Source organism: Macrobrachium rosenbergii, chromosome 51, assembly GCF_040412425.1.
Source record: "Macrobrachium rosenbergii isolate ZJJX-2024 chromosome 51, ASM4041242v1, whole genome shotgun sequence".
Taxonomy (NCBI): domain Eukaryota; kingdom Metazoa; phylum Arthropoda; class Malacostraca; order Decapoda; family Palaemonidae; genus Macrobrachium; species Macrobrachium rosenbergii.
Genome location: NC_089791.1, coordinates 32,583,689 through 32,609,971, shown reverse-complemented (window position 1 = coordinate 32,609,971; position 26,283 = coordinate 32,583,689). Strand labels below are relative to the sequence as shown.

At 36.7% G+C, this 26,283-nt stretch overlaps 1 protein-coding gene across 1 annotated transcript in view; it reads left to right on the top strand.

The window, feature by feature from the left end:
* Positions 1-25,990, top strand: part of LOC136833303 (ephrin-A5-like) — a 287,390-nt gene extending 261,400 nt beyond the window's left edge. Inside the window, exons 2-6 of the mRNA XM_067095251.1 lie at positions 6,167-6,311; positions 9,566-9,734; positions 10,319-10,459; positions 13,326-13,514; positions 17,097-25,990. Coding sequence (XP_066951352.1) covers positions 6,167-6,311; positions 9,566-9,734; positions 10,319-10,459; positions 13,326-13,514; positions 17,097-17,251 — 799 coding nt within the window. The 3' untranslated portion in view covers positions 17,252-25,990. The remainder of the gene's footprint in view (positions 1-6,166; positions 6,312-9,565; positions 9,735-10,318; positions 10,460-13,325; positions 13,515-17,096) is intronic.
* Positions 25,991-26,283: the final 293 nt, after the last annotated feature.

Sequence of the window (26,283 nt, the reverse complement as noted above, 5' to 3'; positions counted from 1 at the left end):
GGCTTGTGTGGCTCATTGGTAGCGTGTTGAGCTCAAGATATGAAAGTTGATGCAGGGGAAGGCGGGCTACAAGAGCACAGGATTGGGGGCTAGCAACCTCATCACCTTTATATTTACCGAAAACTTGATGGTTCCGCCTCCTCCAGGATGGAAAAGCTATTAGGAAAAAGAAAAATATATGCGAATGAAAGAACAGTAGGTTGAATCTGTTTAGATGTATCATCGTTTCCATGAGATATGTGACTGCAGAAAAATCGAAAGGGTGAGAAATGTTGAGGCACGCTGAAGTGGTAAAAAGGTTCTCGTAATTGTAAGGAGGTCCCTACACGGTAAATATTATTGAGCAATACTCCGGTATTGTCAAAACTATTAAACTTCAGGGGGAAAGGTTGAAGGTTGTTCAATAGTAGGCTATTGAAACGATCTAAGAATTAAAATTGACTCAACAACAATTGTATTGTCTGAGAGTGGTATTGACAACAAACCTCAATTTTCACCTTAACATTGAGGCGACAGCATGTCTGGACCTGGTAAAATTCAAGGAAGCGGAGAGGGAATGTCTCATAGTGTGAATTCGTCTATAAAAGGGGATGCCTTCCCTTTGGAAGGTGAAAGCAGATGAGTGAGCAGTCGAAACCAGAAAAGAGAAGACTATACAATTTTCTTGAAGCTTAATTCGCTGGGGACAAACTATCGAAAATAGCTGAAGAAGTCGAGTGCAGACTCTGATGAAGTCTGATTCGGCACTGCGGTACTTTCAGGAAATGTCATTTCTTCAAGACCAGGAAACCCCAGCGGATTCGATGAGTACCATCAATGATAAAGAGGATTCTGACTTCACAGATAAATCAACTTAGATGACTATTTATAGGGCTTCTTCCATATGAATTTATCATGCAGAACACAAATATTTGTGCAAAATTGAAGCTCGCGAAATATAACGATATATGTATATACGAGTGATTAAAAATAGTGCAAAGAATTTTCTCATTATAGTGTTCTTTTTTCTGTCATTTTAATCCCCATAAACAAGTCATAAAGATACCCTTGCCCGTACTTCAGAAATTTCTAAAATCTACCGGCCTCACAAAGTCTGAAGTCCCTTATCAGATTTTCATGGGTGCATTAATATTTCATGCACCAGTATATATGTATGAGGAAATTGCTATAGTGGCATCAGTAAGTTTTTTGCAGGATTCTGCTTACCGTCGGAGTTGCTTTCAATTCGCGGGAGTCATTTTCTGGTGAAAGATGTACAGGCATCTTTCTTACCTTGGTTTTTGTCATGACAACTGTTTCACCAAACTGCTCATGTTTCACCAAAAACTGACACATAAGAATCTGCAAAATACATACTGGTGCCAATGAAGCAATTACCTGCAATGTGCCCAAGTGACATTAAGTAAGATTTATAAATCTCGTAATCAATCTTGTTAAGTGGCAGTGAGGTAAAATTTCTCTATTTTCACGCGCGTAGAATCTGTAGGACCTGACAGTCCTATAGCTAGATGAAATGTTTCCAGCGAAGAAGTTGCTGCAGCCTCCGTGTTATACCCGTAAATAGTGCTGTGCATAAGACCTCCTCGGTTAGGCATTCATAGTTTGCCATCAAGATAAGGCAGTTTCTACAGTGTTCGAAGTTAATGAGAACTTGGGGATTTTGATCCAATTTAGATTAAGGTAATGGCGATAGTAAGCGGTCGCTGATGTAGCCACTTTTATGATTCAGTGGGTATAATACTTTACTTTAGCTCTCCTCTGAACAAAGATTTTCACTTGGATGCCTCCATAGCTTTGGAATGAGAAGCAATATAGTCAAGCACAAGCGTTGTGCGGTTAGTACAGTAATCGCAGTGAATAATCCTGACCCAGTTCCATTATCTCTCGATATCCATACTTGGTAATATGTGTGTGTGTTCCAGAAATCTAGTAGAGTAAGATGCGCTAATGGTAATTCATGCTCAGTTATCAATAATATTGCAAAAACTATACCAAAGCCGTTTTATTTTCTGCAGCCAGCATTCCGTGCACTTTCTGGTTTATGAATGACGCTTGGAACAATTTCCAGAACTAAATGCTACTATAGTTGCTTCTGCCGCCTGTAGATACTTTTCAACTGCGAGTGCGGACTTTCTCGAGAATTAACAAAAATGTTCAGTTAATGGGTCCCTCAGTGGAAATCGTAATAATCCCTTGCCTGGATCCTTGTTTGAATTTTACCGTGAAACGCTGCTAAGACTTCATTTGTATGTAGGTAGGTAATTGTAAGATATGGACGTTGGATAAATGTTCAGGAAACTTATTTTTTTTTTTGTATTTTAGCATTTTATAATGTATTTGAAATCATTTTAATGCTTTTGTGCCAAAGCTTCCATTGATTTTTCGTATGTTTGTAAGATGATACTTCCAATTCCTCTATTACAGTATCTTCTTTAAGTCAGTACATAGCATTCGTTATAAAGTTATCAGCAATTGTAGCTAGTCGGTGGGTTTTTATATATGTCACTTGGAAGTGATGAAAGGACGTCAAGTTAAAGTGCCCTATTTTACAGGAATAAAACTGAAAAAAAATGAACTGCATGACCAAAGTTTATCCATGTTTTTTGCTTCCATTTTTTCATATATATTTTTACTAAACTCCCCTGTGGACTGTCTGCATCAAGCAAAACATATTTTTGACCTTAAGTTCATCTGCGTTCATTCTTCAGTAAACTTAAACTCATTTGCATTACCGTTGTGATTGTACTTCTCTTGAACATTTTCTTTAAGCTGTTGATTTGCTAAGTTTTCCCTAATTATAAAGAAAAATACATATAAACAGTTAATTTGGGCAGAAATGATATTCACTCCCTATAAATTTCAGTTCGTGTTGAGATGGCATGAATGACATTATTCAACATTTTTGTACTACTACTCTATCTGCCAATTTTCTAAAACTTCAGCCAGTCACGGACCGGAATTAATGTTGTGTGTGTGTGTGTGTGTGTGTGTGTGTGTGTGTGTGTGTGTGTGTGTGTGTGAGAGAGAGTTTTTTTTTTTTTTTGCATAAGACCTCACAAAACCTGTCACAGGCCGACCCAGTAATAATCATGTGCATCACCTAGATTCATTAAGATGTGACACCCGAGTAGTGAAGCAACTCGCATCGCTTTGATCATCATCTTGACGTTTCTCTTCTGTCGTATTACAGCATGAATTGCTCTGCTATACCTAGTCATCATCCGTATTTCCGACCCGTTTTGTTTTGGGAACATTTTAAGAACTGCCTTGGCAAAGTTCACGCCTTTACTGATACGCAGACCATATTTACGCCTTAGGATTATGGATTTTAATGCCTCGATGAGATATTTAAAATATCTCGAGTACCTTTTACTTGGTTCATTGTAAACATTTTTGTAACAATCTTTTCCTCAATTCTTGTGAAATTTATTCTGAGTATATTATATGTATTATTTTAATAGTGTCCTGCAATATAGGATTGCTTCTATTTCTGTCATGTTTGGTATGTAAAATATGGCCCTGTAACGATATTGATTACACATTTTTAGCGTATTTATTTAGTTATTTTCTTCAATTTTTTTTTACCTTGGTCCCGTTCTGGGGAAATAAGGGTCAGTCATTGCTATGGGATATAATATTTGAATATGGAGTTATGTAGGCACTTCTGGTTTTATTCAAGGACGTCTTCATGGGAGTTTTATTTTATAATACGTAGTTTTAATAATAATAATAATAATAATAAGAAATAAGCATATAACTTTTCTCATATTAGTGTCTCCGTTGTTTGGTGTCGTTTCATGTTATGATTGGTGCCTGTTTTACGTATAATTAAGCTTGTTCTGTGTGGGGGGCCTATATACATTCGCACAAGTACATTTGATATTTGGATTGTGCATGCAGTTGCAGGATTTATATATCAGACAGGTCGTAGCATTTTAGATCTTGTATATATTCATATATTGTATATTTGCTCTTCATAACTAAAATTTCATTTTCATGTTGCTTTTTCTTTTCCTCTCAGAAAGCGTAAAATTGTAGGCACTCAATCCGTCAGTTATTTTGCCGACCGAGTGTGTATTATGCGATGGACATTATCCTTTATAGATATGATAGAATAGTAGAATAGATAGACTTTACCTTGGAGGTCAGATAAAGGTGGTCACGTGAAGCCTGCTCCATAGACAAGTCTCCCGTCTCAACTGCCTGTTTGCCAAAGTTGGTGGACACAGTGCAAGCGCGCCCCCTGCTGAGGTTTATGGAGGTATCCCAGAGCCCCCACTGAGAACGAGACAACTTGGACCCGTTCAGGGCTCTAGTCAAGAACCCGGCAGCATCAGCAGCAGCAGAGCATAATCTTGTCCCCAAGTGCATGCCAGGGTTCCCCTTTCCACCAGGCCTCCTACCACAGAGTTCTAGAGTAGTTGTCCACCTCCATTACCATGACCACCACCGCCGCACCGAGGTAACCAAAGCTGTACTTGAACGGTCCTTTTTAGCGGTGAGCCGAACCAGAACTTCATGTTCTTTATATTTTAATGAAGTGAGGAGTAGTGCTGAACCAGAAGCTTTTTTTATATTTGTATAACCCGAGTTGTCACGGAAGGACTAAGCATGAGTGACTTGGGATCATTAGATGACGTCAGCACCAAACCAAAAATAATAGCATTTATACTCAACCACAACAGCAACAGAAATAATAACAAATAATATTAACACTGATGAACGAATTCATCTTAGGGTAAAAGACTAGTCTACTTGATTTCGAAATCGTATTCAGCCTGCCCTTTGTTTGATTTGAGTTTTCTAGTCTTTTACCGAACTCCAACTCAAGAGAACTTGTATTGGATACAGGTCTCATTGTTCCTCAGTATTTTAGATCCACCCTCATCCTCTCTTCATATAGTCATTTCATCCCTTTGCGCACACTCTGCACTCATCACTTCTGTTGTTCGTATTTCATATAGAGTCCCATGTCTAGATATATATGATGCATTGTATTAGCAAACTCTGCAAAGCGTGTGTTTCACCGATTAAAACAGCATCATCTGCATATTCTAAGTCTGTCAAGTTTCTATCGTTGCTCCAGTCGAAACCTTCTTTTCCATCTGTGACCACTTTTTTCATTATAAAGTCCATAAAGTCCTTGACAAGGACGATAAGCCAAGGAGAAAAATCACTCCTTGAAGCGCCTTGCTGAAGATTATAAATTCATTTGACAAGACTCCCATTATCATTAATCTAGCAGCTACTTCGTTCACGGATGATTTCATTTCGCCTTACATATTTAATAGGAATGCTATAGCACGCAAGACCCTCCATAATATTCGTATTTGGATGCTGTCAAAAGCTTTCTCGTGATCAACAAAAGCCATCAGAGGGAACTTTTAAATTCACACACCGTTCCACTATACGTCGTAAAACAAACATTTAATCGCTGCAACTCTGATATTGTGGGTTTGTATTATATCAGCATGCAAAAGGCAGTACGTAAACAGAATACATTTGTATTTTGAAATTGCCACTTGCCATTTGTACGAAAGAAGTTGAAACATCATCCTCAAACATATATGGTCGAATGAGTTTGATGCGGATGATTTCGGCCCCAACAAAACCAAGGTCACTTAAAGTTTGCTCTTCAGCATTTCGACCGTCAGTGCACCTCACGCAGTGCACTGTAGGCAATACTACTGAAGGTTCTTTGCAGCGTTCCTTCGGCCCCTAGCTGCAACCCCTTTCATTCCTTTTGCTATACCTCCATTCATATTCTCCTTCTTCCCACCCTCTCCTAACATTTGTTTCATAGTGTAACTGCGAGGTTTTCCTCCTGTAAAACGTTTAAATCCTTTTAACTCTCAATTTCTCTTTCAGCGTTGAATGACCCTATAGGTCCCAGCGCTTGGCCTTTGCCTTACATTTTGTATTACATTCAGCATTTCGAGTTTGTGGGTGGAAGATTTTGTGTTAGCAAACAAATTTGTGGTGTTCTAAGAAAGAGTAGGAAATGGCGTATATCCATACGTATGAAAAAATCGGTTTTAGTTACGACTTACCGTCTATTTTAAGTTGTAAATTTTGCAGAATTCACGCAGTGCTCTCACATGTTAATATTACAGCAGCATTCCGAATCCATTTTGTTCATCACTAACCTTATGTTGTTTTTTTCCAGATTCCGAATTGACAACACAGACCACATCATTGATGTCAACAAAGGGAATATACCATTCGAATATGACCAAGTTAACATCATCTGTCCTGTGTATAATGAAGAGGAGACAAGTGAGGATGAGGCTGAGAAATACATTATATATAATGTAAGTTGTTGGTTTCATTTTTTATATGAAAAATTCTGTAAAATGCAAATGGAATCGTCAGTCATATGTCCCAGTTATGTTGATTAGCTTTCACTTGTATAGAAACACTGAACGTCCTTTTTTTTTCTTTGGAATATAATTGTAGGCAAGAGAAGACACATCTTGATCATAAACGGACTTGCTGAAAGTAAACCATGAATTTAGTGACATGCTAGGTGAGTGTTATCCCGCTCAGGTAAAAACTTTTGAAGCATCTTAAGTTCAAGAGAACTGTTGCATAAATCTCCAATGTCGATGTTTGGACTCAGTGCTGAAGTCAGCCTGGAAGATCTATCTTTTTTTTTTCAGTTTAATAGATGAAATAGTTTCTTTGAGTACACCTTTTACCAACTATTTTCATCGTTTGTCCCTTGGAATTAAATCTAACGACATGGTTCTTAGCGCATTATTAAATGATAAGGTAAGCTTCGAGATGGGATTCATTGTATACTACACTGTCTAACAAGATAGTCATGTTCATGAAAAGGTTCCGATGAGCTGGGCCAGTTAAGTCAAAATAGACATTTTTTAAATCATAATCGTGTAATTAAATAATTGCGGTAGGATTTAGTACTGGCGCTTGTGGTTGTTTGTCAGCCAACTAAGGGTTATAAAAAATACTTTTGGTTCAGACGAGCTTGCTTGCTTGCATAGTTAGCTTTTCCGGTCCCGCTCTTCCGAAGGTGCCCTGTGGGATCCGCAAGTTCATTTGCTCGGTACATAATTGTACAAAGACATTCGAAGAGTTAGACAGCGAACTTCCATTTCACCTTAATTGTCAGATCCACATTATCGTAAAACTCAGAAATTAAAAGTCTTTAATTTTTCTTGAAATACTTGAGATTTTCAGTCATGGCTGACATCAAGGGAAAGTTTATATGTACAAAGTGGGGATGCACACGCGTTTGAAGGCTCTTTAACCAGATACTTTGAAACCGTCCGTAGCTAGCCTTGTGTCGACTGCCTTCGTTGGCTGTTTTATACACAGCAAATCTTTCAGGTATTTTGAAATTCAGTCTTGATAGCTTGAAGAGTCATGACACGTACTTTAAACCCTTCCGAGGTGCGACACCCGTGCTGCGTTATTTAGGCTATTTCACAGCTTCCTGTAGAATTATAGAAGTCCGTACGTTAATGGCAGAATCACAATTTTTTTTTATTAGAACACTAATATTTTTTATAACATTATTACGTCCAACAGCAAACACAAGTCATAACTTACAGTAATCAGGACTGGATTACGATTTGTATTCAGGAGGAAATATCACCAAGGGTCCAGTTACTTTTTTTTCCAGCGAACAAAAATTCTGAGTTTTATTTCAATTTTGTTTTAATTGCTTAAATTAGTTTCTCATTTGTATCCTTTATGGCGTTTACGGATAAGTAAAATTGCATGACATCCGCAAATAGCTTGAACTTAACCTATATTCATATGAATACAAAATAGGATTGGAACTAGCGCTTCGTCGGGTATTCCTCTTCTTAATGTTTCACCAGAAGAATATGCGTTTCCAATCTGTACACAGTATTTTCTATCAAGCAAGTAGTCGTTTGGATACCCAATAGGCTTCATCAGCAATTCCAATGGGTCGCAATTTATTTAATAGCAGTTCGCGCTTGATTTATGCACCTCCGTTCAGAACAGCAATCCACTCTGTTGGGATTCATGATTAAATGCAGTATTCGGTTTTTAAAACGCAAGCAGTGTCCGTTGTATGCTAGAACCATGTGCACGAGATCTTGATTGATCCGAAATTTTAATAAGGGAATTTTTGATCGGCTATGAAGTTTTTGTAACAGGGCTGCCACCTCTGTTAACAATGGTTCAATTTAAAGTGCTCAAGAGACTTTAAGTAGACATGTACAGTCCCTTAAATATTTATTATACTGTATTTTTTGTCAACATTAGTGTTTTCTCAGGTTTTCCTGTCCCGTTAATTGGTCAAGTACCTTCCCTTCTATCGTTGGTTAATCTGGAGACAATTCTGCTCGGAAAAAAACACGTTTAAATGGTTGTTCAAAGAAAGTTTAAACCTTTTCACTTATAAATCTGTAAATTATATACGTATATTTTGTTACTGGGTTTTATCAAGAAGTAGGACGGTTACTATGATGATGATGAATATATATTAAGCATTAAATGATGAATGAAATTAAAAAATTACCTATTCACTTAAGACGAGGTACCTAAATACAGCGATGTGCTTTAAAGACTATTCTTGACTGTTGAACACGTGTGTGTTGTGTATAGATGATATATATATATATATATATATATATATATATATATATATATATATATATATATATATATATATATATATATATATATATATATATTATATATATATATATATACATACATACATACATACATACATACATCTCACACACACACACACACACACAAACAACGCATGAACATATTTCACTCCCGTTGACCGTTTGTAAATTTTACCCAAACTTCTTCGTTCCATGGCAGTGGAGGAAAAGATGGGAGAGTATCCTTCACCTGACAGTATTAATACTAGAGTCAACAAGGCATTAAGAGCGTGAAGAGTTGGCAGTCGAAAAAATCAAACGTAATCCCAAAATCACACTCGCGGTGTTGAATAGAAGAAGACTGATCGCCCACTCTCTGGCGAACATTCCTTTTTTAAGTTTCATATTTCTTTAACATTTTCATGGTTTTTTCCTATCATATTCCGCGAAGGAATTGTGTCGATTATGGCGTGCAGAAGTTGGTAGGCAATGGTAATGATTCCCTTTCCGTCTGTTCCTATCATTCAAGCGTTAGTTTGCAGATTGTTGAAATGCTGTACAGCTTCTTAGATTGTGTGTTCGCCACATTCTTGATCTAATTAATTTTTTATTCTCGTAATTTTCCTCAGTGTAAGATGGAGACTATTACCCTAATTCTCTCCTTCAAACTCTGTAATCGGGAGCACGCTTTGTGATTGATTGATTGATTGATTGATTATGGAATTTAGGTCTTGAAGACCAAGCACCGGAACCCACGCTTTGTGCCCTAAGAAAAAGTGAAAATAACCGGTAAATTACGGTTGACAAACATTCAATGAGCGATTGGATTTTCTCGCAGTTAATAGTGTTTCCTGTCTCTGTGCTTGCAAGTAATGATAATCGTCAGCATAATGTTAATCACTTGAATTTTTAATAATGAAAAAGGTTGGTCTCACAACTTAATCCTATTTCAGGTAAGCAAGGAAGAGTACGATACGTGTCGCATAACTAATGTCAATCCACGAGTGATTGCGGTTTGCGACAAACCATACAAGCTCATGTACTTCACAATCACTTTTCGTTCCTTCACTCCCCAACCTGGAGGACTCGAATTCCGTCCTGGACAGGACTATTATTTCATTTGTAAGTACTGCAGCTTCTGTGTTCCTTCATGTGTTATACTCTGTTGATTTAGACCATTTTATATTTTACTTGACTATTGGTTCTTCACAAGTGGTCATTTGATTTTGTGGAAACTTATTTTAAAAGCTGAATGGTTGTTTATTGATTAAAAAGCAGATACTATAAATAGAAGGCGTAGTTATGCAGTAATAATAATTGGACTTATTAGCCTTTTCATATTCAGGCCTTACATTCAGTTGTGGTATGGTTAAACTAAGATATACTTAACTTTTTGTCATGGGGTGTTAAAAACTTATTTTGTAGCACTCCCTCCTTAAATTCTGACTAGCTGGAAAAGGGGCTTTGAAACCATTCTCGGTAAATTGCATGACATCCTATTGAGAATATAGAAATTTCTATCGCTGTAGACTGCTGATTAAATACTGTTTGTACCTGAATAAACAAAAAAAAGTACGCTAAGGGAAAGTGGAAACTTGAAAATGAAATTGTAGGCTGCCGTCATGAACTGATCTTGCGTCATGGGATTGCTTGTCAGAAATCAGTCATTGTTCTATAACATTTACCCGTTTCATTTTCCACGATAGCCACATCCAGCAAAGATGACCTTCACCGGCGAATCGGAGGTCGATGTTCCTCTCATCACATGAAGGTCGTCTTCAAGGTATGCTGTGACCCTGCCTCACAGCCAGCACATGACCAAGCCAACAATCACATCCCCAACAATGGTGGGTAACTTGCTCTTAGTTTTCTTGTTTACTTTATATTCACATGATACAACTACCTTTCCATGGATTACGTCCTTTCATAAAAGGTGGATTTAGTTATTCACTAATGTTACTTTTATCTGAATCTTGAGCTAAAAAAATATATATATATATATATGTGTATGTATATATATATATATGTATGTATGTATATATATTATGTAAATACATATGCATATGTATAAAAACTGTAAGTTTTGTGCTCTTAAATTTTTTCGGTATCATCGAAGTATCTGTGATCATGATAATGTGCTGATTGCGCTCTAGTGAAATAATGAATTAGAGGAAACCGTGATCAAGATAAAGAACACTAAAGGGAATGAGAATCCCGTTTAAAAGGTTTAAATTGTACTGTATTTTTGTGAATTCTTGATATTTAAAGACTAAATAAAATTATGGAAAGTTTTTTTATTGGGTCTGGGAGAAAAGTTATCATTTGTACAGGCAAACAGTAAATAAGTTCACTCTGGTTGTTTGTGATGAAAACAGCTCTTTGTAAACCCATTTTTGCAGTACTTGATATTCAGCAATCATTGGTACATTAATAAAAATTTATTCAAAAAAAAAAGCCTGTTTGCAGTACGTTTCATACGTATGCACTTCGTTCTTTGTCTTGGTTATTGTATCGAGAAATTAGGCTTCGCAAGGACTTGAACTTCATCACTGAACTCATGATCCTGTCATAACCGGAATCCTGATCCTTTTTTATCCTTACATGCTCCATATAATCCTTTTGCTATGCTTCTGTGTCCTCTTCCACTTACAGCACTGATATAAGCCATTTTTAGTCCTCGAATATTTAGTAGCATCCTTAATCATAATTAGAGGAAAGTATTGAAGCGGTATTACTAAACTCTTGTTGCAAGGCGGATGAAGCAACGGGAGTTCCATCACATCGTACGAAGTGGTCGTACTCTGATTAAATTCTCAAACAACTTTCACGTTTCCACATTTGTAAATGGGCTTTGAGATTAGTTTACACATTTGCAAATGGGTTTTGGGATTAGTGGGTAAAATCATTTTTATTAACTGTTCAAGTATCGTTTGGTAGATACAAGGATCTTGATTTTTCATCAAGGGTGACAATCGTAATAGTTCAGGTTGAAGACCTGGTGCTGTCATTTTTTCGTATGGACAAGGAGCTGTACGCAGCTGAAGGGAATGTTAGATATGGTAGTAGTCATAGCTGCTGGTTTAATCTTCAGTTTTGCATTGGCTTATAAGAACTACACTGTCAGTACCTTTCATAAACTCCGTATACAACAAAAACAGTCCTACCATTTATTATTTAACATGAAAAACGTGTTAATAAGTTGCATCTGTATCATATTATTAGAGTCAATGGATTTATGTATTGAACATACAATGACAGTATTATTATTCAGTGAATATGTCACCCTTTGCAGATGGAAAAGCAAACAAAAATAATTAGGTCATGGACTGTGAATTTTGCAATGATTAATAGTTGTATTTGGTACTGGGTAGGGGTAGGTTGTCTTATGTTGCAAGGGATTTTATTAATACCGCCGTTTCTGTTTCAAAATTAAACCATGGTTATGGGTGTGTTTACTCAAACAGTTTTAATACAATCCTAAGTACACAATACATGTCAGTGGTTTTAATGCATTTTGCACTTTAGAAGCGCATGTACACATGGACCTAAATTATGTGGGTTTAACATGAATGGAAGTGATTTAATCGCACAGTGTCCATTGCTATGGTGTGTAAAGAAATTTGCTTTTGTCTAGCAATTTTTTTCCGAGCACTTTGTTTATAATTATGATGGTGTAAGCTTTCTTTTGTTTTCAATGTAAATGACAGTTTGTTGTCCATAACCTCCCCTCTCTGAAGCAACTTTATTTTGTGTACCGTACCTCGCTTCCATATGTGATGTGGTGTCCCATATTTGTGCTTCTCGAGGCAACACTTGTTACAAATACTTAATTTGTAGAATAATAATTATGAGTATTCATATGCTTAGTTCACCCTTCACACAGACTTGTCAGTGCTATTTCAGTCTATTGTATAGTATTCCTCTTGAGTTTGTGATAAAAGAAATTCAGTACAGTACTGGTAAATTTGTGGTTAAATGTAGAATCATATAGTTGTAGTGAAGTCATCTTTTAAGCTATTTAGTATTAGCAATTGATTACAATACTCTGTAATAAGGAGTAAGGGTTAGAGCTTAATTTTTAGAATAGAATTAGATTTTCCTTTCTTATTTGCCCACCAATTGCCAATTTTTCTTTTTGTGTGTGAATCTCTCTAAAGGCTTTGCAAGCACTAAGAAAATGTTAATACTCATTGCAAGCGAGGTTTTCAGTAAATTGCATAGTAATTTTAATGCATTGTATTAGTTTATTTTCAAGTTTTTCTAGTACTCAGTGCAGGAATCTACTTCACTCTAAGACTCTCTCTATGTTTTCAGAACATGCTAGTTAATGTGGGAGTGTCATATGTAAAGATGTATTGTATATTCTGCATGGAAATGATTATGGGTAAAAATGATATACCACACCACGGTATAATTAAATTTCTATGCAATCATCCTGTCTCTAGCACCCATCATAGCTTTTGTTTTCAAAGTCTCCCACATTGAGAAGTAACCAGCCATTTTCAGTGCATGATACAGCCCTCCTTTGCATAGCTATGACTAGTTTTACAATACTGCAGTATAAAAAGTGGGTCTTCAATGCTTTTTTGTGATGGCAATACATGAAAGGAATTTTGGTTATTCTTCTCTTTATTATGTAGCAATAGAACACTGAAAGTCCTCTTCTAGTTGCTAGATGCTTAGCCTTGGTGTATTTTGTGTATCTCGTTGCAGGCCTGCCCACCCCTAGAGGCACCACCACTACTACCACCTCAACCACCAAGTCAACTACCACCACTACTACCCCTAAGACCACAACCACTACCACTTCCACAACCTCCCAAAGCACCACATCCTTAAAGACTACCTCTCACAAGAGTGCTGACCCCCATCATAACATGAAGACCACAACCAAGAAAACAGGTTAGTAGCACCATTAGCACGAGATGAGGTGGTGATGTAGCATATGCAGTCTCCAGACACTTGACTTTTGACTGTCACAAGCAGCCTTTTATGAGAGCACCCTTAGCTCTATGACTACTTCAAGGCTTTCCTTTGTCGTAAATGGATCTCCCAGGGTAGTCTCTCTCTCTCTCTCAAATTCTGTCCAAGCCTAAACAATGTTTTTTCTTAGTGTTATAATTACTTTTCAGCAAAATACTTAAGAATTCAATTATCATAGGATCCAGATATTTTTTATGGATTGGTTTATTCATGGAAACAGTATAAGATTTGTATGATGTATTATGAAGTTTTATGATGTAAAAAAAAACTTTTTAGTCATTAAATTGCTGAAGAAGCAGTGAAAGAGAAGATTGAGTTATAAAATAAACAAAGTTCAAACTGGGTGTATTTGTTTTTCATGTTGAGCAGAGTCAGTCTTTGGTTCACAGTTGGGTTGATCTAGTTTGTTTTCAATGAATGTATGAAATTTGGCCATATGACCTGGCACTTGGGCCGAAAGGCCGTCTTTGTTTTTTCTGTTATTTCTCTTAATATTTTACCATTGGATTTCTTTTCCATACTGGGCTTGTTGCTAGAATTGCAACTTGCCTAACAATAATATTTGAAAACTTAAATTTGGAAATTGTGAGAATGATTAAACTAATTTACTAGTTTAATTTTAGACAAATTAAACAGGTGTAAAATTTTATGGTAGGTAATGCCTCTCTTTGTAGGAATTAGCCCTTATTTCATGTTACAAGTAATGTAAATACAGTCATCACACTAGCTCAAAAGGAATTCCTCCCTGTCTGGTAGTTTTTTTCTTGATAATATATACAGTTGCAGTGCCTACATTTTTAGTTAGATGAGACAGTGAGTAACAAGTTTGAACTCAAAGGATCACTTTGTAAATAAAAGTGAAAATGAGAGCAAGGTAGTTGGGCAGCCTAGTTGTGAGACCAGAGGAAGTGGATGAAAAGTAAAGGCAAAAGGCAAGGCAGCTAGGACACAGCTTTTTGTACTGGTAAAAAGTGATGAAGGGCAGAAGGGATATGGTTTGGTATGTTGCCTAAATCCTAGAACAGTATTATATGTGGTACTGTCAACTGATTTCCTAGGGCACCAGAAAAGTGGATGGACTCAGACCTTAGATGAGAACTATGAAATGGGAAGCTATAGATTTGTGGCATATAACATATGAAGTCAAGAAAAAACATGAGTGGCAGAATATCACAGAGCTCCTTACATTGCGCAGCACTGGAATTGATGATGAAAAAGAAGTCGATATTAAATTTTTTATCACAAATGAGAGGATCATCTTAAGTGTTTCTTTTACAAAAATTCATCGTTAAGGGAATGGCATTTTATATGTTTTGTGTTAAGAGTCTGGAGAAAATGGAGAAAAATGAAACAAAAAAATATGTAAAAACTAAGTAAAAAAAATTATGTAAAAACTTTGTATAACCATGACTGCTTAGACCCCGAAAATACAAGAAGAATGGGAAGGAAAGAAAAAGGAGGAAATTGTAAATAAACCTAAAGTCATGGAAATTAGAGACAACAAGGGAAATCAAGACTTTGTTTCAGAGAGCAAGTCATGAGGCAATCTAGAGGAGAGAGAGGGCTCTCTTCAGCTAAACAGTTGCTGAAACCAAGCCTACCTTGTCACAGAGTGAAAGTATGCTTTCAAGTTACATTATATACTGTGTACATTATAGGCATGAATGTTCAAAGTTATGGACTGGCAAATCCCAAATCCCTAAAAATGTAAGTGAAAACAAAAAAATGTGTAAAAACTAAGTAAAAAATTTGTGTAAAAACTTTGCACTATAAATGACCTTTAGTTAAAAAAAAATACTGTACAGTAAATGGAGGTTTCCATTAATTTTGCTGTATTTTACAAAGTATGCTTTCAAGTTACATTATATACTGTGTACATTAAAGGCATGAATGTTCAAAGTTATGGACTGGCAAATCCCTAAAAACATAAGTGACATTGGGGTTATGTTTTTGGCCAGTACTGTTAGGAGGATTATGTCAAAGGCAGAAGATAATTTTATCACTGATGGGCCTTGAAACTTGCAAATAGTAGTATGGCTCTGTCAGGGATCCAGATCCTAACACTTGATATGGAAGTGTTAGCCCATTTGACCCCTTACAGAGACAACATGTATCCTGTTAGTGAAACCAAGGGAAAGTAGTGATGGCATATTTGGTCCAAGAATGGAAAGTTTTTGGTTACCCCGAAACTAAGAATGGCTGTGTTTGGAGGAAAAAAAATGGTTATGCTGGGATGTAAACATAATGCAGTTTGGGCGATTGGAAAAGAGATGGGAGAATGTGGATGTGTTTTTAAAGACTATTGATGGATGGGATCAGTGTACATGATGGTTTCTAAAATATTTAAAAGTAGACATATTAAAACGTATTCATACATAGGAGGAGGATTAAAAAATTTACAGATGGGAAGTAGGAGGATTAAAAAATTTACAGATGGGATCGACTGATAGATTGATTATAAGTTATTGGGAGTTGATAGATGTACATGTAATGGTTAAAAAAAGGAGGTGCTTAAGGTAAGTGAACAACAGAGAATAGTTGTAGTTGGAGAGGAAGAGTTCAATGTTGCTACAATTTAGAAGGACAAAAAACTTACTTAAGAGGGACAAAAGCAGTCTCATACCCAGTTGATGGATTGCCAGTTTTTGTTGGGAAAAGCATGAAGGGAATTCCCAAGATTTGCATTAGAGGTACAGAAATGTAACATTTTACTTTAAGCATTCATCATTTTGCAGTGGTATTGTAATAATAGAGTTGGTAGTCTTGACGGGCACTATAAGGCAACCTGATAAGAGGAGGTATTATCCTTAACCTCAGTGTATCAGTAACCAAAATGGTATTTATAGAAGGTTCCAACATAAGGCTTCTCATTACCAATGTCCTCTTCATATTCTCTCTCTCTCTCAGTGACAAGGTGGGCTTGGTTTCAGCAACTGTTGAGCTGAAGAGAGCCCTCTCTCTCCTCTAGATTGCCTCATGACTTGCTCTCTGAAACAAAGTCTTGATTTCACTTGTTGTCCCCAATTTCCATGACTCTTAGGTTTATTTACAATTTCCTCCTTTTTCTTTCCTTTCCCATTCTTCTTGTGTTTTTGGGGCCTAATCAGTCTTGGTTATTTGATGGCCTTTTGCATCAGCATCTGTATTATTTTTAAGAAATAAACACTAGCATTAATTAGGTTTGTTATAAAGATCTTTGGTTATTATTGTGGGTACTGAATATTTGTTGAAATTAATTTTAACCTTAGGAAAACACATGTAATGTGTTCAGTCATGTTTTTTATTGTCTGTATTGAAATATGGTTTGTCATGAAAATATAGTGTGTGTGTGTAATTTGGTAATACTGATAATGAATTGTAGCTGAATTAAGGAAAGCACAATACAGTATTTGTATAATGGTAGTTGAATGCCATGAATGCTATGAAGAAAGAATCTAAATATGTGGAAGTCTTTATTTTGCAATACAGTGTGCACAGAATTACCTTTTAAAATCTTTTCAGACACAAACCAACCAGACCGAAGTGAAAATGAAGTGGTGAAGAATCAATTGACATTGAACTCATCTCCACCATTGAGCAGCTCGCCTGTCTTCACAGCATTCCTTACGACGTTTCTTTCTATGGTGGCTACGTGGCTCCTTAACAAACATTCCTAAGATCAACACTGTTTTTTATAATTGTTTGCAGTGTTATATTTAAAATGGTTTGAAAATTCATAATCTAGAAATGAGAAATTATGAGTTGACACTTTTCTGGAAATCAGAAAATGCTTTCAAGATTCTGAGCATATACGTATATATAGATATATATATATATATATAAATATATTCTTAAACACTGAGAGAGCTGTAAAGTTTGCAGATTGATGACAATGCTCCTTGCACCTGATATATGTGATTGATGATATTTAGGAGTCATCATCTGGAGCTTTCTTACAAGTGAAGTCACAGACATTGAAGCTAGTGAATGTTTAGCACAGTGGACATAAATGAGGTGTTTATATTGTAAAAGTAACCTTATTATGTTTAATATGTGGTGCGCATAACTTACAGAACAAACATAGAACACATTTTGTTTTTATCCATCACATGTACATTTTAAGGTTTTCAAGCCAAGAGCGCTCTATGTTGTCAGTTTTAGTTGAAAATAGTGGTTTGTATGTCATAATGGTTAAATTTTGGAAATGGGTTTTCCAAAGTCATTGATTCAGTAAAGCGAGAAAGAAGTATTGTAATAAATGTGTGAGGCCGTGAGATTTTGAATTTAGGGCTACAGATTTTTGAAAAAAGTATGTCTGCCAATATATAGCTATCACATCTTAAGATAGGTGTATCCCAGGAGGTCATTTCAGTTTACCATATTCCTTATTTTCATTCATATTACATCATGCTCATCACACTCATCATGTATTCATCACTTACTCTAGTGTTTGTACATATGTTCGTTATTTAATTTGTGTATTTTATATTATGACCCCGTTCCTTCCCACTTTTTCCCCTTGTAGTAATCACATTTTGTCACCTGCTTTTAAGGTGACAAACATAGTCTTATTTGTGCCAATGCAGGTCTGATGAACTTGCAAAATAATATACCCTGCTTGTAAAATGAAGCTCTGGGATCTTCTGTAATTTTATCGATATTCTTGGTCATTGTTCTCACAGTAATTTGAGCCTGTTGAAGGGTGATAAAAGATTGATTGAGTTGGAATGCTTTTCTGTTCTGTGTCAATTATATTCTTCCATAATATGCATTATTGTATACTGTAAATATAATAACTGCTTACATTATACAATGATTACATTTGATTTTTAAAGATCTTGTGTGTTCATTCAGATGGTCTGCATTTTGGAGAATACTTGTAATCTTGTATAATCAGTATATTTTCAGTTGTGTTGGTAGTACTGTACAGTTAATGTAGGTCAGCTTTATTTCATCATTGAATTTTAGGTTTTGAGTCATCTTTGGTAAAATTATTAGAAGAGCATAATCTCCGAGTAGGTACAGTTAATCAATGAAGTTGGATTAGTTAAGCCATTGACACATTTATCATGGAATTATTGCTAATGACTCTCCTGGGTCACGAATCTCATACTTGTTTTATGAAAGATTGAGTGACTCCATTTTGGTCATCATATCATTTTATGTATAATAATGGAGCTGCTGTGAATGTGTGATTATTAGTGTGAAAGTTATGTGAGTGATTGTGGTGATGGTGCATAAAAACTATGTTACAACACTGGCATTAAATATTTAACTCTTGAAAATGAAATTTGTTAGTGATAAATGTATCTTGGGAAGTTACATTTTTATAAAATGCCCAAGCATATATTTGTACCATTCTTTTATAATGAGCATTAGTTTATAGCACCAGCACCTTTTTACTGGGGAAAAATAATACCACTGTATGTGATAGCCTTTGGCCATGGATGTTTATCCTTTTAAAAGGCCATGGATATATTGTCCTTTTATGTTTAAACATGATCATTTCTTGTCACATAAAGATTTTTTTTGTATATAGTGAGATGATGGATTAATATCAATTATGATAATTCATGACAAGTTAAACACAGTAACTTAGATTGAAGGAGACCCTATGTCCTGATGAGAAGCTATGTGACAATCTGAACATGTTTGCGGGAATGAATGGCATTTGTTGTCCTGAATGGCAGTGATTTAGGAAGAAATTATAATCAGACAGGTGTATAGCTCTCTCATTCTTGTGACATGGGATTCCCCTTATACAAACTTTTGTCTGTACCAGTTAAAAAAGTGAAGGTGATAGAGGGTATGGCTGCAAGTGGGAACTCAGGTGGATCACTTCATTTAGAAGCCAATTTGGGTACCATCAGGGAAAACAACATAGTGTTTTGCTTTAAAACTCCTGTGTTGTTGTTGTTGAACTATCTTCATAAGGATCTTACTGTGCCAGAGGAAATAGTTTTGTGTGTCAGGGTTATTTGTGGTTTCTTCATCTTCTAAGAACTTGTCATCTTATTCTCAAACCAACTTTTGGAGCACAATTTTTCTTGAAAACTTTTATTTGATGGGAAATAGGATGTAACGTATTTTTACCTTTTTTTGTTGCTACATATATACGTAAAAAGGGCAGCCTAGCCCAAAACAGTATCATTCAGCATTTAAGTAATGATAACCTGACTATACAATAGCAATATCAGCAATATGACAATTAATAGGTGTTTCACAGTTTTTCGACTATGTTGAAGTAGTGCACAAAAATTTAATTAAATAGTGACACTTGCCATATGATATACTTTGGTGTTTTCCAAGTGCCTTTTGTAAAGAGAAGTTGTTAGACAAATTGAAAACTAACATTGAAAAGTTAAAAAGCTATTTTGCTAGGACTTGGAGGCTAGCTGGGATTTCATGAAAAAATGGAGACATTACAGTTCATTTTGCAAGGTACAAAACAGGATGTTCAGATAGCATGCATTTTAGTTAAACTTACAGTATATACCTATATATTTGGTAGCTATAATGGTTCACATTAAATCTGTGACAAATATAGGATATAGAGTGCAAAAGAATTTCCATTGATGTTGACTAGTTTTGTGTGTTTGTAGGGGTAAACCAACTATGGATATAACCTTGTAATGCTTTATTTTGTCAATTGACAAGGAATTTTGGAATCCATGCTGATGTGAGGAATCGTGGGGCTTGGTTTATAACATCTAGCCATGCAGTGGAATATAAGTTTTATTGTACTTTATATATTGTATACAGAAGATATAGCATTATTTAAAACTTTAATATTAACCCATTGCTGTAAAGCATACTTCACATTACACCTTGATTGTACCATATCAGTGGCCCAAGTTAGTTTTGTATATATAGTGTCATAACAATCTGTAATAGCAGCAATAGTGGTTGTATGTAGTTAATTTTCACATAGTGCTTTTTTATCCAGTTAGAAGCAATTTCTTGGATTAAACTCCAAATTTTGGAGTTATATTCAGTAACCGGTTTTCAATTTAATTTCTATGAAATTTGATTTTGCTCTTGTACTTATAAATGAAGGTATTCTTACACTGCCATATGTAATGTACATTTTTTTTCCTTTTGTGGCTAACATGGTAAGTGTTATGTTTGTTTCCTCTTTGTTAGTATTCCATTATGTACTATGACCCATTTGTATTCCATTATATACTGTGACCCAAAACTTTGGCAACTCATTTTACACTGTGAAAATGCATTGGTTATATATTTGCACATTATTTCAACATTTATTTGAACAATATTCACAAACTTGCTCACAGAATTATACAAAAACTTTTTCCCCACAAGACACAAAAGAATTTGTCTTATACAATTATGGACACTTTGGGATCCTAGGATAAAATATGACTTGGCAATGCATTGGTATACATAAAAATCATTGAGGGTATCATACAACTCTTTTTTTTGTTCCTGCAAGGATGCAAACCCTTGTCTTTAAATGAATATACATCAGGTGCAGCCAGGGTGGTCTCCTTTGTGCAGGGTTTGTGGGAAACTGCTTGTGTGCATATTAGTTGTAGGGCTAGTTTCTCTTCAACTGGCACTGTATGTCGATCTAATACTACAGCTTTGACTGTGGTGGTGCTTTCATGCTGGAATGGCTATTGTGTGGGGATCACCTGCCTGTTTTGTTTGTAGCTTACATTTTTAGCATGATGGGTGTCTGAGAATTCTGCATATACTCGTAAGAATGACCAATGCTGATTCCCCCCAGTATGTGACTGACTGTGTGCAAGGTTAATGGCAGCACTTGCTTTTGACAGTCACTGTGTTTAGACTGCAGAGTACAAGTGTTCGCTGTGTCTTGACTCTTTGGAGATTGCCTCTTGGTTGTCTTCCCCAGTTGGAGAAATGTGGCTCCAGATTGAGGCCATCATCAGTGTCTTCAGGGGGCAGTATCTCCTCTTTCCATTCCATTTCTGGCTCCAGACTCTATCCCTCCACGGTCTTTAGTTTATGCCTGTCCTTCCTCGCCTATGAATGGAAGAATCAGTGTGTCAGTATGACCAAGCAAAATATTTAATGTGATTAGAGGTGAAGGATTCCCCTGTGCAATACTACTCCCTTATTCTCCTTCCCTGGTATCTGCTACCCACTCATGAACAACAAGGGAGTTGCTACCAAACTTGTGGGTGTCCCGGGTAAACCTTCCAGTTTTCTTTCATCAAGCATCTGACGAGAGTGAAGCCCTTGAATCAGGATAATGATTACCAGGATCCAACAGCAGCAGCACGAGGGCAGAAGGGGCTGTGTGGGGTTGTTCTCTTACACTTGGATCAGGATTCTGCTGTCAGGCTTCCACCAGCCATAGTTCACATAATCCAGGGCAGAAGAGAGGTCGGGATACAGTTTCAACCTACAATTCAGAGAAGACATTAAGCTGACCAGCCAAAGACTCCCAGAGTTCAAGCAGTTAGTTGCTGGTGGCAAGAAAAAATGGGCTCTGTGCAACTTCTAGAAAAGCCATCCACCACTCAGTTTTGTACTTGGAATGTGTTTGGTAGTGAGACCAAAAGGTGTCCCATCTTAATCATTTACCTTGGCCTCTGCACACAAGAGTTCTAACAGAGTGGACTACCTGACCTGTGGCTTGGAGAACCCCCTAACATCTGGAAGGTCCGCCACACAGCAAAGGGAGTACTACCACCCAGAGGTAGTAGAGACATCCCTTTTGCAAGTGGGATTGCTGGTGTGTGGCTTGACACAACCTCATCTGGAAGAGGTATCCCTATTCACTTTGAAATTAAGTCCAATGGAGTGTGTAGCCTTGGGTTCCTTCTGGGTATCTTTGTATGGCTGAATACTATGATGAATTTCATCATGTTGGGAGGTTTCCTTTGAGGAGGAAAGGCAAAACTCGGGAGACTGCTGCTACCAGGAGACAGAACCCTGATGTTGCTCTCTTATCAAATTGCTAACCTGTGGGTCAAACTGGTTGTGAAGAGAGGAAAGAAGTCTTTTTGCCAGGAACCCAATGACAGCAGTCTAACCCTGCATAACTCTTCAGTCAAAGATCAACCAACTGTTCTCAAAGAGTAAGGTTGAGACAGTACTGAAGAAAAGTAAAAAAAACTCACTCCCTCTCTCCAAGTGTGGTCCAACTGTGCCACTAACAAAGGCTTTAGAAGAGTACAGTCTTCAGTTTAGAGCCAGTCTAGGTCCTCAGCATAATTTTTCCTCCAGAAGGAGTCTGTTGCTACCCTAGCCCTTTCATCCCACTAGACAACTTTGGAGGGAGAGGAAAGGGGAAGGAAGGAGGCTGCCTTCCTTTTCCACTGCCAAGAGCGGAGGTTTACCATTGATCAACATGGTACCATTGAAGACAGAACTGTGGGTTGTCCAGGTCCTTCAGAATGGGTTCAAGTTGCAGATGGCTAAATCCATGCTTCTGCAGTAGAATTTTCCCTGGGGAGAGCACTTGGAGGATGGAAGGGCAGTCACTGACCTCTTCTCTATGAATTCATGTAAGTTTTATTCACCAAATACTGTTCAAGATGCAACCTCATTTTCCACGCTTGCTTCCGTAAGGGAGGAAGCCTTCATGCTGTTAGGACACATGCTCCCAGTTGCCCATTCATCCAGACTCACTGAAATACCTTTCCAAACTGTTCAAAAGGGTTTCGCCCTGATGGTCCTCGACTTTTGGTTCGTAATGGCAGCCTCAGAACAGATTGCCCTCTAGCTTTTTGTTATGAACTAAAGATGTAATACATTGGGAAAGATCTAACCACTTCCCCAAGCAAAAGATGAAACTGGGGATGGTGATAAACATGGTATTGTTAAGGCCCTGACCAGTGGATGCTTTTATCATTAATTTTAAAGATATAAATATTTATAGCCCATCAAATATAAGCAGCTTGAGGTTGGCAAATCCTTCTGGGGCATGTGCCATGGTGCTTAAATGAAGGGTGATCATACACCATAATCCTGACACTCCAGATCCCTTGGACTCAAGAAGTAAAAGGGGATCTTATCTGGTAGCTGGATAACAGGCACTCATCTGGGTAGGAGTGCATCTAAACATCTCTCCCTCAGAGATGCTGCTGTTCTTTGACACATCAAGGATCGATCATTTCTTGTGTGTGGAATGGAAGAATTTTTGCCTGCTCATCAACATCCTCGAGATGGGAGCAGCCCTAATGTGATGCAAACCTCCCAAGACAAGTTAAAGGGACACTTGGTGCTTTTTGACAGGCAATATGACTGTAGTTTCATACATAAATTGAGCAGGGAGGAATGATATCTCAAGACGTGTGGAGCTGTTGGCAAGGTACGTCATGGGCCTGTCAAAATGTGATGGCCAACCAATTCTGCCATCAAGGTCATGCAGAGGAAAGGCTTGATGTCTGGGGACTCTGGAAATAGATTTCTTTACCACACAACTAAAAAGAAAACTGCCACTGTTCTGTTTGTCAGTACTAGACTCATGGTACCTGAACCTGCTGTGACTGCTGGTCGCAAGACAGAAAAGGGCCAGCAAGGGTCACTTTTCTTCAACTACACCTATGCAATTACCACCAATCCGTGCATGTACTTGCAGTGAGTGATCTTAATACCTCATCACTGGTGTTCCTTACAGGTGGGCCGTGTCTTAATGGTTTCCTGCGGTGCAGCCCTGCCATACTCCGGTCAAGGGGTCTGTCAGCCCTGAAATTGGAAAATAAACAGCCATAAATTAAGGATAAGTTTTCATACAGAGATGAGGGTTGCATCCTCATATGAACAAATGGTAAATTTTGATCATTTGAAACTTTTATGAAAAGTCATTATGGTTATGGTATATTCCCACCCCACATTGCCCTACTCCTGAAGAGAAACTGATACTGACTACTGTGTGCAAGGGTAGCTTAACCACAGCTCCCACAAGAGGGAAAACTACCATATTTGAAACCTTGTTTCCAAGCTTCAACTGGCTTTGCTGCACAAGAAGTATATCCATTTACACACTCAGGTTTATCTAGGAAAAAAGCCATTTCTTGTAATTAATATTAGTGATATATAAGTAAAGGATTTTCTAAAAAATGAAAGTGAACCTATTCTGCCTTTTCATTTATATGTATTGGTGGAAATTGAAATGTTTTGCATCCACTGCATATGTAAATTTTGATTTTGAACCCTTGAGGTTGAGGATTAATTTTAGAAAAATTTCATGTGATGGAGGGTTCAATATTAATTACAGGTTCTGAAGCACATAGAAATGGGCAAAATGTTCTCCAGAACAAAATTAAGGTGTTGCAATTCTTCAGTCATTAATAACTGAAGTACTTATTTCATATACTGTGTGTATATGTGAGAAAATCATTACTATTTTATAATACATACTACAACGTGCTATTGTTTTGTGCATATTAAATTACCTACCCAATCTATATATTTTACTGTTCATTTTCACAGAGTTGCTTGGTTACAGTCAGTTTGCTTTTAACTTTAAAGAATTTTTGCTTTATGGATTATGATGAGATATGTTTGAATAATCTGCTTTTCCACTCATGTCCATCATCTTTACTTATTGTGATAGTTTTGTATGTCTTTGTTGTTACACTGCAAGTTTAGGTGGTGATTTTCTTACTCTGTAGACCAGTTAAGATTATGATGGCTTCCACTTGGTTCCCCCATTTAAGGTTAAATTTGTTTTTGTACTTGCATACCCATCCCCTCTGAGACCATAGAAAATACAGATAAAGCTTACAACTTTTCTGAATAGTGTCCTAAATTTAATTTGTAGCAGTAATCCATCATATATATTTTTTTTATACAAATTTTTTCCAACTTAGAGGAAACACAAGCCCTGTTTGAAGGACTTGAAAGTGCTGATTGTGTTATAAAGTACAGTATACCGGACAATAGACTAGCCCCCTTGTCTTGTAACATACCCTTCATGTATACCACAATAAGCCAAGGGATATTCCTGGTAGATGTGTGTTGTATAATAAGAGTTTGATAGCAGTTGTGAAAAATGAAATACTGTATTTGGGTAAAGTACAGGAATGTCTTTGGGCTTCACACTGCTGGTGTAAACGTACTTTACCTCCTGAAGATATAATACCATAATTGTAAGAATCCAGACCTTTTATATACCAGTATATCCATACCCTTAACAGACCCAGCAGGTCCATACTCATCATCACATGCCTATCCCATTTTGTGTATGCAATAGTTTCAAAGATTAAAAGCAAAAATTATAGTATAACAGCAAAAGGTAACAAATAAGGAGGTTACTTTACTGTTTGGGAAAGAATGAGGTGGAGGAGGAGACAGAGGAACATAATTATTATCTGTAAATGTGTATTTATAATTTATCATCCTCACTGATTCCACTTTGCCAAAAGGAGATAATTTTATAATTGACTTTTGTACATAATAAAGTTACTGTAATCAGACTTGGATTTTTTCTATCCACTGAAAAATACAGAAATTACCTACAGAATGGCTGTGGTTGGCACATAGCATAAGACAAAGACACAGACGGTAAATGTACATGCTGCTCGTTCGTAAAAAACAAATAGAGTTGGATAAATAAGTATGCTACTTGTTTAAAAATGACAAGGTAATTTGTATTTTTCTTAACATACAAACTTTGTCATTACATATGGGATTTACTTTCAGCGCTAGCTGGAGCCAGCCGTTAAACTTCAAACATGGTGATATTGGTAGTTGGCTACCCACAGCAAGG